Source organism: Neopelma chrysocephalum, unplaced genomic scaffold (genome assembly GCF_003984885.1).
Source record: "Neopelma chrysocephalum unplaced genomic scaffold, ASM398488v2 Primary Assembly neopelma1_76, whole genome shotgun sequence".
Lineage (NCBI taxonomy): Eukaryota > Metazoa > Chordata > Aves > Passeriformes > Pipridae > Neopelma > Neopelma chrysocephalum.
The window spans coordinates 4,334,558-4,346,941 of NW_020897737.1; the positions used below are offsets into that span (position 1 = coordinate 4,334,558).

The 12,384-nt window shown below is 37.6% G+C and overlaps 1 protein-coding gene across 6 annotated transcripts in view; it reads left to right on the top strand.

Annotated features, from left to right (window-relative positions):
* The window catches only part of MBTPS2 (membrane bound transcription factor peptidase, site 2), a 63,114-nt gene extending 56,846 nt beyond the window's left edge, over nt 1-6,268 (top strand). For 3 of the 6 annotated variants that reach the window (XM_027688908.1, XM_027688904.1, XM_027688907.1), the window contains exon 11: nt 546-2,320. In XM_027688908.1, the coding sequence (XP_027544709.1) occupies nt 546-768 (223 nt within the window). In that variant the 3' untranslated portion in view covers nt 769-2,320. Of the gene's footprint in view, nt 1-545 lie in introns of all 6 variants that reach the window. The other 3 variants (XM_027688905.1, XM_027688906.1, XR_003535085.1) reach the window with 3 other exon arrangements.
* The last annotated feature ends 6,116 nt before the right edge of the window (nt 6,269-12,384 follow it).

Consider the following 12,384-nt stretch of genomic DNA (forward strand, 5'->3'; position numbering starts at 1 on the left):
CACACACACGTACAGAAATCCACTCAACTTTTCTGGCTAACAGGTAAGTAGGAGAGATAGGCCAGATTTCCAATTATATTCTAGTCATTTACTAGGGAGTGTTTTGGAAAATATTCCTAATCATGACTTCATACTTGGGTCAAAGGTCTAGAATACCTTCTTTCTTCAGGCGTGGTGTCAGAGCTGTAACCTTCCTCCAAAACCACACAAAGCAAGGGAGGAAGATGGGCAGCATCAAGTGTGGTTTCACTGTCTCCTGCTTTTATTCAAGTTGTGAAGAGTGCAGGTTGTCTAAGTATACCAACCTAGCGCTTAAAAAAAATAAAGATCTACAGAGGCAATTCTCTGAGCAGGTATGTTATGGTGTAAAACTCATATTTTACTCATATAATTTCTGTGAAACAGAATGGCAGCTAAAAAAAAATAACCCTCATATGTTTCTCTCTGCATACTAGAAATAATATGGTTATATGTGCTTTATATATATATTTTTTTTTTTACATTTGCTTGTATATTATTCATGAACCTTAACTAAAGTCAACCAGGTACCTAATTTCACTATCAGGAGCACTGGCAGTTATCAATGCTGTACCCTGCTTCGCTTTGGATGGTCAGTGGATATTAAATTCATTCTTGGAAGCCACACTGAGTTCCCTTATTGTAGAAAAACAAAACAGAGAACTTGTTGGCTTTTTAATTTTGCTTGCTGGTAGTGCACTTTTGGCTGCCAATGTTGCACTGGGACTTTGGATGGTGACAGCACGATAGAACATTGGATACACTTCCATCAGTTCTCAAAGTACATAGAAATAATGAATCCATTGCCTTTTAAAATTTGTCCTGTACTGAGGCTGAAATAATTCCCTTAAAATGATACTGAAAGAACAATCACTGGTGGCTGCTGTTTTAATTTAAAACTGTACAACATTGTGCCTGTGGTCATGAGAAATCTAATAGAACTAAGAACCTTTTTATTTACTCTTTAAACACTGTAATAGTTTTGGAGAAATTGTAAAGTTTCACAGGAAAAAGACTTCATTAATTTAGGTCTCAAAATAAGGGAATTATTTGGCCTCAAACATTTGTAAAGTGGGAGAAAAAAAACCATTCCAGCTTTATAATTTGAATAATTGTCAGAAAATCTGTGTTGGCTCTGATCATTTGTCAGCCAGTGTAGTCTTGAGTGTCTTGTTTTGTTTTTTTTTAATCTGGTATTCTACCAAAATGAATTCTAAGAAGCCCTAAAGTCTGATCTCAAAATAGTGAAAAGCTAAGCAAATGCTTACCATGTGTTAATGGGGAGACAGTGGCAATATGGGTTAGCGGCTTTCCTTTTCAGCTGGCCAAAATGACTGGAGGAATGTTGTCCTCAGGATGTAGATGAGAAGTTCCAGTGTCTGCTAAAAATGAAGCATGTGGGAGGATAACAAAGCCCACACGTCTGTTTCTTAATACATTCAGTTGTATATTATCATACACAGCTGAAGTTTTTTTAAAGGCAATATTTGTCAGCAATAGCTACAAGATAACAGAAATTTAGTTTCTGAATGCTGAAGTATACTGTGCACAATTTTCCCTAAGTGATATGTAATGTTTGTGTTGTTTTACTCAGAAAAGAATCCTGTATTCTACCTGTTTACAGTTAAAAGTGAAACCTGTTGTTTTTATGATGTCTATCTTCTGATGCTATGCATGTAATATGTACAGTAACTCACTGATGGCTTTCTCTATTTCAAAGGGTTGTTTTCCTTTGGTAGGATTCATTCTGTTCAAAAATAGTTAACAAAGATATTTAGTTGAAGCTGGTCTTGGATCAGAATTATTTAGAAGAAGAATATGATTGTGAATTGAACAATGTAAACATTTTGCTTTGCTTTCTGAAATGAATACATGAAATGAAATGAAATGAATATATGAAATATCCTTGTTCTTAAATGAACAGTGGAAGAACAGTCAGTGTTTTGGTGATTGAAGTATGTTTAACATACTTTGAAGCTCTTTAAGTCTGTAATATTTTGTACCCAGTAGGATTATATATTGACTGTCTTGTCCTCTTATGATATATTGCCCAGTCTATAAATCAGGTTCAGTCAGAGCCTTGTCTTAATATAGGCTGATATTTAAACAAAAATGCTCCACTTTGGGAGCCTAAATATTTGAAATATGACCTTTTTTAAAAATATGCTGCAACTTCTGCCTCGTACAGTGCTCCCCGTAGGAGCTGCTGCAGCCCAGACTTCCTTTACAGAAATGGCCCTTCATCAGGAACTGAAGTGGAACATAAGCTCATGGATACTGGCCTGCAGGGAGTGCTGAAACGTTCATGACCAGGTCAAATACATTCTTTTGGCACTAGAGGTAAAAGCCTGGGTAGTTTTACAAGTGGGGCTGAGCCCAGTTCCAGGTGCTACTGCCTGGATTCATCACTGATGTTTGCATTTGCCCGCCGATGTGTATTTTTGCACAGTTCCTTTCACAGTTAAGATGTACTCCTTTCTTAAGATGATAGAAGCAGTAGTGAGACCCTATGTGTTTTTTGTTGCTGGTTAGTTTACTCACCTCTCCAGTGCTGTCACAAGCTGGACCTCTTGAAGTTTACCTCTGTGGGGTGGCAGGCCTGTGCCGCCCATTGTCAGTCATTTCAGCCCAGGCATATAGGCACAGATCCTGGTAAGAAAGAGTAAATCCTCCAGTCAATCCAGTGTGAGTTGGTCCCTTTGCGGGGACTGTTAAAAGTCACACAAAGTGCAAGAAAGGGAAAAACAAACTATGCCCTGAAAGTCTAACTTGTAATCACTCCTGGAAACATACAGATGTTTCAGGGGAGCAGTTGTGATGGGCCACTCTGCCATCTCTCTCCACGAACTGGAGGATAGGAGCAGCCTGGTCCTTGCTCAAAGCCTGGCTCTGAGGTTCTGTTCTAGAGGCCTGTTCTGTTCTAGAGGCCTGCTCTCTCACCTAAGTGACTGCTTACTGATCAGAGCTCTTCCTTTCAGTGGCTCTGTGTCTTGTCCAAGCTATAGTGCAAAAAATTAATTTGCACTTAGGAGTTTTAATGTAATTTAGTAAGACAGGATATTTACTTTCAAAACATGTGAATTTTGATACTTTATATGTATGACTACAATGGCTTGTGACAATCTTTTAGCGTAGTGCTTCTCGTGGAGATGTAGGCAACAGATTAAAAAAAAAGTTTCTGAATTAACATACACAAATTACATCTGCTATAATGAGGCCAGCAGGTTGTTCCTGGTTATTTAGTGTGCCACCAAAACCATGAAGTCTTATCAAAGGAAATTAAATGCAGTTTACTTAGTATAACTGTGACTTTCAGTGATTATGTAAAGTAGAACTTCAGTGTATGTTTGCCCTCAAGATCAAGAAGAGGGTGGAGAAGACATTGGTTGTGGTTTTAGCAAAACAGACACACTGGTATACTGTAAAGACCCTAGATATCTTATATGGAAGAGAGACTACTGGAAGTGTTTAAAAATAATTCGTGAGTCCCTTTCTCCACATACTGGAACTCTATTGAATAAGGGTCGATTTAAGTGCTTTGAATCAAGACTTCAAGCAAACTGGGCATGAATGGTGACCCAGCACATCTTAAATTACCTGTGGACAAAGGTAGTACTTAAGTGAGACCTCTGTCGGGAGAAAAAGTTGTTCAGTGGACCCATTTCATTCTCCTGTAATCCCAACATAGGGATTACATACTGATAAGCATGTGCCATGCATACAGTTATTGGGAGGATTTTTCCTGCGGTTTTCGTTGTTTATTTAGCACAAAAGGACACAGTGATTTCTGTGTGTTGGATTTTTACTCTGGAGTATTTGTGATGTTTGTTCTGTGTTTGTAAAAATAGAAAGGAAGCCTTTCCTTAAAATGAAATCTTTCCACTTCTTATTCTAATTAGCCCCTCAGAATCTTCAGTACAAAATCCATCAATATAATTATAGGGCATATTGACTGGACTATAGAACAGAGCACTCCTAATGATTGGATGGCTGCTACTATTTATGTATATACTATGCATTTTAAATCTGTATCAGATGGAAAAAGTAATGTCTAATATTCAGAAATGTTATATGTAGCTTTTACATGAAAATCGCCAGAAAAATTCCATAATTATTATCACTGTTCTGCTTTGTTTTTTATGAGATTTTTTTTATATCAGCAAAGATTTACATAGCATGTTCTGATAATGCAAAATACAACATGAAAATGGCACACTTCTTAGCTTGGGGGATGTTATGTGCTCTTTGCTAATTAGGAAATTTGAACCAGTTTGCTTCTATACAAGTTAAATGAAAGAGGCTTCACTAGAAAAAGTATAGACAAACTTGCAGATTAGTTAGCCCAAATTATGAGCCACAGTGGAAAATTTGTTAACTCATCCTTTTTATTTAGAATGAAACAACCAAGTATATTGACAGTTACTTTTTCCAGTGATGGTTCTGCATTTGTGGATATATACGTGTATATATACATACATTTCTATAACAGATACATATACAGCTGCAGGATGTATTAGTGCTTTTTTAGGGGTAACTTACAGCAGTCCTCCATATTCTGCAGTGTGGGCCTTTGTTTTTCTTTTTCCTTCTCTCTATTAATTCTCTCTATGGCTTTCTCTGGATTTTAAAATAGAAACTATGTTGTTCTCCCATAACTGATTTTAATTTTGTTAACACATGATGTGATGGGGATGTAACAGCTGCATGAGTTTTGTTCAGTTGATGTTTATGTTTCGTAGTTTCTGTGAAGCCTCAGCTACAAGCATGGTAAACACAGATTTTTCAGGGCAACTAAAAGAGGTCAACCTTGGAATCCATCACTCTCTTAATGCTGCTGTTTGTGCTGTTCTGAATGATAACTGGGATAAGCAAGACTGTGTAGAGTATACTGAAGAAATAAAGTTTTCAGGACAGACCTCCCCATAGCAGTCAGGGTGTTTCAGCTTTCTTTGAGTAAGGATATATTTTTGTTCAGTTTAGCACATCAACAATCCCAGTTTTCCCAATAGTTTCCTATACATTCTACATGACAGCAAAGACTGACCCGTAGGAAATATTTTTAAAATAAATTAGTATATCATCTATATGAAATATCTGAATTTTTATCTGGATGGCATTTATGACAGATGAAGCAAGGTTGTAAATGTTTATGTAGCGTAGTCTGTATTTAATTGTTTTAAAAAGATGTGAGTTAAACTCCAGATATAGTTATTTGTAAAATATACATTCTGTACACCTGCATTCAGACCAATTTCCACAACTATTCTTGCCTCAGCTTTGTTCTTGTACTGTTGGGAGTAAGGAATCTGAATTTTAACACAGGTAAGATCCAATATTAGTAAGTATTTTATACCCTCTTCATCCTTTCATGTAATGCTTTATATAGATTAGTTATTTAATATGACAGTTACCTCGGGTATATTCCCTGTATTAATGCAGCATTTGGGAAGCATTGTACAAGGGACTGCCAGGAAAGGGCAGCTCTGTGACTCCTGTTCCTTGGACTCCACCACCACCATCATGTGAAGAGCAGATGGCAGTGATTAAGGGCAGTGAAGAACTTCAGTTTATGGCAGCTTTATGAAACCTTCCCACTGCTGACCCAGTGTGAAAGGATGGGAACAAAGAGCAGGATATGACACTGCAATTCCATTCATTCCATTTACATTGTCATGAAACCTGAAAAGAACTTGTAATTAACATTTCAGAGCACGAAGGTACATTTTCCAGCCCTTCACTGAATCATTCAGTGACTGATGATGAAACTTTTTAACACTTTGTCTTTCCATCAATAAATATGTGCTGACTAAGTAGTATGAGTAGTTGTAGATCATTTTGTAAAAATGACTTGGATCTTTCTTACCTCTAGATGTTCCTAGATGTTCGTCTTGGGAGGGTTTCTGCAGCATCATAGTGTAATTGACCTTTGTTGATACTAGTTTGAAAGGTTGGAGGTTATTTCCAAGCCATCACTAGAAAAATCTATTTCCTTCCTTCCCAAGTCATTTGTTAAAATTTTAAATTCCTCTTTCCTTACATAACTTTGCTTTTAGATTTCATATACTCAGATGATCTTATCTGAAGCCTGTCAGTGGAATATGTATTGTTTTGAAATTCACTGTGGAGTTTTTTTCCTCTACATAGCCTTATTTTTCACACTGACTCACAGCTGTGGAATGTTAGATTTCTAGACCCTTTGTTCCCACTATGCATTGTTCATGATCATGTTGTTTTTTTTTTTAAAAAAGGGGGAAAAAAAGAAAGCTTCATTTTTAAAATGTCAGCTAACAAATATATGGAACACTGACTAATGTATTGTGGTTTTGTTTTGCTTTTTTTCTCTATTTAATCAACCAAACAATAAGTATTGTTTTCTATGTATGATAAATGTATCCTGCAAATAAATTCATTGTTTGATTGTTAGTGTGCTTAAATCTGTTTTTAAAAATAAGGTAGAGTGACATAATCCCTTATTTGTGGCAATTGCCATATTCTCTCATATGTTCTCGTTCTCTTCATTTGTGATTCATATTCTCTCTCTGGGTACTGACAAGGCACCCCAAGGTACACTATCCTTTTCAGTATCTGACCACCTCCTAAAATTAATAATAACTATCACTTCCCCTTATTTACCAGCTTATCACAGTAAGAGTTGCAATATTTGACACAGGATGCCATAGTGAAGGTAAGTGAAACCGCTTCTCTGGCCAGTCCTGTGTGAAAGACTTAAAATGTCAGATCTTCAAATGACATGAAGGTGATGTTATGTATCACAACATTTGATTTGTATATACAGGCCAGAACTAGGCACATATCCTGGCTAGTTCTGAGCAAATTCCTTTTGATATCCAGGTGCATCTGGGACTAGGTTAGCACAGTGTAACCAGGTAGTTCAGCTTTATTTGAGAATGGAGTGTTACTGATCTGTTTCTTCAGGAAGCTCATCTACAGTCAGCCAGGTTATTTGTACTGAGAACAAAATTGTCCTTTGTCGCTTACTGGACAAGCTGTTACTTTATACAAGCAGAACTGTTTCAGCAATCGTGGCTTTGTTCCCAGATAAAAGATTACCATGAGGAACGGGCACAAAGCACAGATCAGACACATTGGTAGGATTTCCCAGATAGGTCACTGTGCAGTTTTTGCATTTTTCTGAATACTTGCGTGAGGCGCTTTTTTTGCAGGTTTTTTTTTTCTTCTGTTACCTGTGTTAGAGACAATAGCATAATTTTTTGCTGACGCATTTAAGCTTCTAAGAGAGTTCTGAGATTTATGAGTTGATTTTGAAAATATTATCCCTTATTCTGATTATGTATGTTCTGTAGATATCATGGAAAAAAATCCATGATATCCTAATGTCATCTTGAGGAATGTTGCCTTAATCACTAATACAGATTCAGGATAAGATTTAAAAAGAAATACTGTATAAATGAGTCTTATTGCTGTTAACTTTTTATGAGCTTAATATAATTCTTCCTCTGATCATACCAGTTTGGACCACCAAGCAGAAGCATTCCTAAACATTTTCAGTAGATCTGCATGCATTGAACTCACTTAAACATTTTTTTTAAGAATTTCTATGACCTTTTGATGTGAACTACCCAATGAAATACAATTTAAGGTTTGATTCTGATGTTGTGGTAGTAAGCTGGGAGAATGCACAGCATTTATAAGCACCAGTCACAGAGACTTCTGCTAAAATTTTCCCTTTTTTTACTTCAGAGAGATGTGGGTCTAGTGTTTACTTTTATACTTTTAAGGCTCTGGTGTTGTTGAAATAGAATTGGATGTTCTTACCAATTATGTGTCATATTCTATAAGTTTATGATTAATTCTACCTCTTTCTAGTTCTTTGCAAATATATTAGTGGCTGAATAGTATTTAACCACTGCTTCTGAAAGTCTTGAAAATACATGGTTGTACATCCTTTTTCATTTCCCCTCAAAGGAATCTTTCAAACCAAAAAGAATAATTTTTTTCTCTCCTTTTTTTTTCTGTTATTAAATGTCATCTTTTTTACTTGCTATTGCCTTGCAAAAGTTCCTTTCTTCTTCCCTTTTCATAGCTCTGTGAGCATCTCTATTAAAATATTACCAGATAATTTTTTATAGTGTGAATTTCTCCAAGCCAGCTGAATTTGATTCAGTTACCCACGCAGGCATCTGGTGTGGTCTGAGATATCCTAAGGTGTTCTTGGGTTAATAACCTGACTTGAAACAACATTTTGAAACTCATCCCCCACTTGTCTCCCTTTGTCTCCTGGTAGATAAGTCTTAGGGTTCTAAGACCTACACATGGGGCTGGCAGATGTGGGTGAGGCCCAAATGGAGATCAAAGACATTCTGGACCAGCAGCTGGATACTTGGAAGGACACCTGAGGGCATTTTGTATCACACCAGATGCTTATATGTGGGCAACAAATCAAGCCACACTGACTCCTTTTCTTTCCTTGCTTTTTTTTTTCTTTTTGACTTGTGAATTACAGTAGAATATGAGGCTTTTTGAGTGAATTTATTTGACATAAAAATACATCTAAGCTTTTCTTCTTATGCATAATAGCATGATACAGGCTGTTCTGTAAAAGTCAGGCTAGTAGACTACATGCATTCTCCTCCTGCTCTGGACCTTAGGCCTGGAAGCAGCAGAAATGAGTATTGCTGCCTTTCCTACAGAAAGAAAAAGGAAGGCTTATAGGGAAAATTCCATCTGTCTCTAGCTGTGAAGGCACCAGGTGGACACAAGGCTTTGTGAGGGGACTATGATCATCTTGGCCAACTGCCACAATTGTGTATTTGACTGTTTTTTAGCTTGCAGGAGAAAAGAAATGGTGAGACTTACAATTAGGAATGGGATAAAATCAGGGAAGGAGTGTGATAGGGAGAGGTGGTTTGTTCATTTACAGAATCATTAAAAACTTCACACTGAGCATTTTTACTACTTTTTTTTTCCCCCTGAAGCATTTAAAGCATTTATAGAGCTGACCTGCAACTAGAACTAACAAACTTCCTTCACTGGTAAAAACACCCCATTTAGGAAGATCAGAAAGGCATTAAAAAGCCTGTCCTAGAAAACAGTTCAGGGTGGTTGGAACCCAGAGTTGTATCCCTCTCCCTGTTTGAAGACCAGGACCAACCTGACTTTCAGTTAGTCTGATGCGGTCAGAACTTTTCTCCTCCTGCTTCCACATTCCCCCTTCAGCATGAGTTCACCTTACAGATGCAATTATTAAGAAAAGTTAATCAATCCATTTTTATAATGTTTTGCCCCTTGGCTTTGTTTTCATTCCTGCAGCAATTTGAATAACTAGCAGAAACTTGGCCACCTGTATCTCTATCATCGCTGCGAAATCAACAAAGACAGATTAAGAACGTGCATTATAAACCACAAATTCCTGGGTACTTACCACTGGTTATACCAACAAACGTGGGGTTTTTTTCCTTCGCTGCCACTCTTTACTGCTCTTTATTAAATGATTGAATTTATTCCCTGGAAATGTTCTTTGAGGCACTTTGAATGCTCAATGTGTTGCAGTGCTGAAGGAAAAAAAATGGGCAAACCAAAACTTGTATAGTATGCTTTTCACAACCAAAATTCACTGTTTCATTTATGGAACCAGTGCAAATAAGATTATTTTGTCATATATGAAGGCTCTGGTTATTTTTCCAGCATTTATATTCAAAGTTACTCATAAGGAGAACACTTTGGTAATTAACCTAACTGACCTCTGCAATTAAATGTAGCTGAACGAGAAGTTAAAACAGAGGTTAAAATATTACTGTCACAGTTGTGAAAACTTCAGCATATTATCAAATGACAGTTTTTCATAAACATGCAGAAACCTATTGTTCACTCAAGGCTTTACCTAACCAGGAACAGCACATTTTTTTTAACCTTTTTTTTTATTTTGACATGAAAATACCAAAAGCAATTCTGAAGAGAACATCTCAGCTTTCACGTACAGGGTTACTTAGAGGGGTTCACTTTTAGCATCTGCAAATGATGGTGTAAAAATTAAACTGTATCATTTAACAAAGTGATTCTAAATGTGATTCTAAACTTCATGAATCACTCTGTTCTCATATATGTGATTCTTCAGTTTCTTGTGCTCTATTCTAAGTCAAATGCAAGTGCAATGCAGTTATTTGCATGAATTTTTATAGCTGTACAATGTACCTGAGGACATTAAGGTTGCGGCAAACCAAAGAGTGCAGGTCTGGTGAACTAGTTCATCATAATAATATGGGGAAAAAATCTAGATAGCAAATGTATCTGATTAAGGAGTCATGAAACCAAACCTGTCATAGTCTAATGAAAAATAGCAAAAATAATCCAGAAAATGAATGGTCATGCAGGTTTAAAAAATAAATTTTTTTCTCATTAATTAAAACTAAGTAAATAAATTGTGGGGGAAAAAAAAGTGCCCCTTAAATGAAGGCACTCTTCTAAATCAAAAAGGTGATTTGGGATGCAAAATAAACCTCTTTTCTTCTGCCATGGGTTTGTGTATACACACAGATGTTAATTTGGTAAGCATTTGGTTAACTTCCTCTGGCCTGCATTAGCATCAGCTTAGATAAAAATAATAACTGTTGGTGGCCTTAGAAAGCTGTGAAACATACAGGCCATAGCTGCAGTGAAGGAAAGTGCAGTGGCACTGTCAGAGCCATAAATCAGAACTTACAGTGAAGAAAAATGGTTCAGCAGCTCTGTATGGGCTTGGGATGTGAGACCACCCAGTGGGATAGAGATCCATCCTGCTGTGCTGCACCTTCCCCCTGTGACCTGCAGCAGCCTGGGCCAGAATCAGAAAGGGACCCGCAGTCCTAAGGAGGGACTTAGACCAGTGCACCTGACTAAGCTCCACCATTAGGACCTTGCTTAGCCTGAGATCAACAGGCCTCCAAAACTAGCTCAGACTTTTACTCAAAATAGCCCTGAAGTCTTCTGCACATGCCCAGCCCTGCTGCGGCAGAGGAGCTCGCACACAGCATCCAGCCTGGGGTCTGGCAGTGATGTGTGTGCTTCCTCCTGCCCGAGAGGCTTAGTTAAGCATCTGGTCTCAGTGTGGAATTTTTAAATCCAGCATCCCACAGAATGCAGCAGGGGTTAGTTTTGTCTTTGAAAATGCTGTGTGCAGGGGTGGGAGCAGGATACAGCAGGTGGGAAACAGCCTGGATACAATCCAGTGTGTTTAGTGAAGCACTAAACAGAGTTCGTGTAAACTGTAGGTGAGTTTGAGGTCTTGACCAGGACCTACTTAAAATCTCCAGGACAGAGCCACAAAGTTTCCAAGATTGTGCCTTGGTTGTTGGGCCTTTTTAGTCCAGGGCCATTAATAGCATGCAGCAGTCTGTGTGGGGATGTGTCCTCTGCAGATGTGTACAAACCATGTAAGAATGAGGGGGTTTCTTGCTGGAGAGGGACATTAAAGAGATGCTGTAAATTTTGAGCTTTTGGGGAAAAAACTACAATTATTTTAAAGAATAAAAATGCTTTAATATTTGAATTGCTACTCTGCTTTTCTACAGCATTTGCTGAAAAACCTTTTCAATGTTTAAAAAAACTTCAACTTTCTTCAAAGTCTAGGAAGTGTGCAGCTTTGGCAGTGGAAGCTGATGAACAAAGGAGCTTTGAAATGGGCTGTCTCCTCTTCAACTGCTCCAAATGTTTGACATTGCTGTATCAGTTTGGTGCTGATAAAAGCTTGCTGTTTGCTGTTGTCTAGCCATAAGGAAAGTCATCTGTCTTAAAAACAGCTTAAATTATTAGTCAGTTGGGCATCTGAAATCAGAAATTTCTGCTGGTGCATCCCAGGCTTTGGAATGCTGTCCTATGAAATCTAACACTGCAGCCAGACATTAGACCTGATACCAGGAAATTGCAGGTCCAAATTAAATGGAGTCCATGAAGTAAACCCTGAATACGATATGCACATGAAAACAGAGCCAAATGCTCACGAGTAATAAGGCTGTTACCAATATGAAAATATAAAGGACTCCTTTCTTCCGTCCTCATTCACCACAAACATGATCTGCCTACACTGACATTAGTGGGAAACGTCCTGCCTCTATGAGGAGGGGAGTATCAAGTCTTAAAGTAATAGCAGAATAAGGTGGCATAGCCTAAAGAACTGACAGAACTGGACTTGCTGAAGTAGGAAAACAGTTGCTTCTACCTATAGAATGAAGCAAGGGGTTTGCCTTGTTATAGTTAGTGCATTTTGCAAAGCTCCTTACTTGTGTAGTGTAAGACATAGCCCTATTCTTCTTCAAGCACATCTTGTAAAAGGTACTTTGTCTTGAAGCATAAAGATGTAGCAATCAAATGGAATTTGGAAGGTTTTTTTGCTTTGGGCTGTAACAAGCT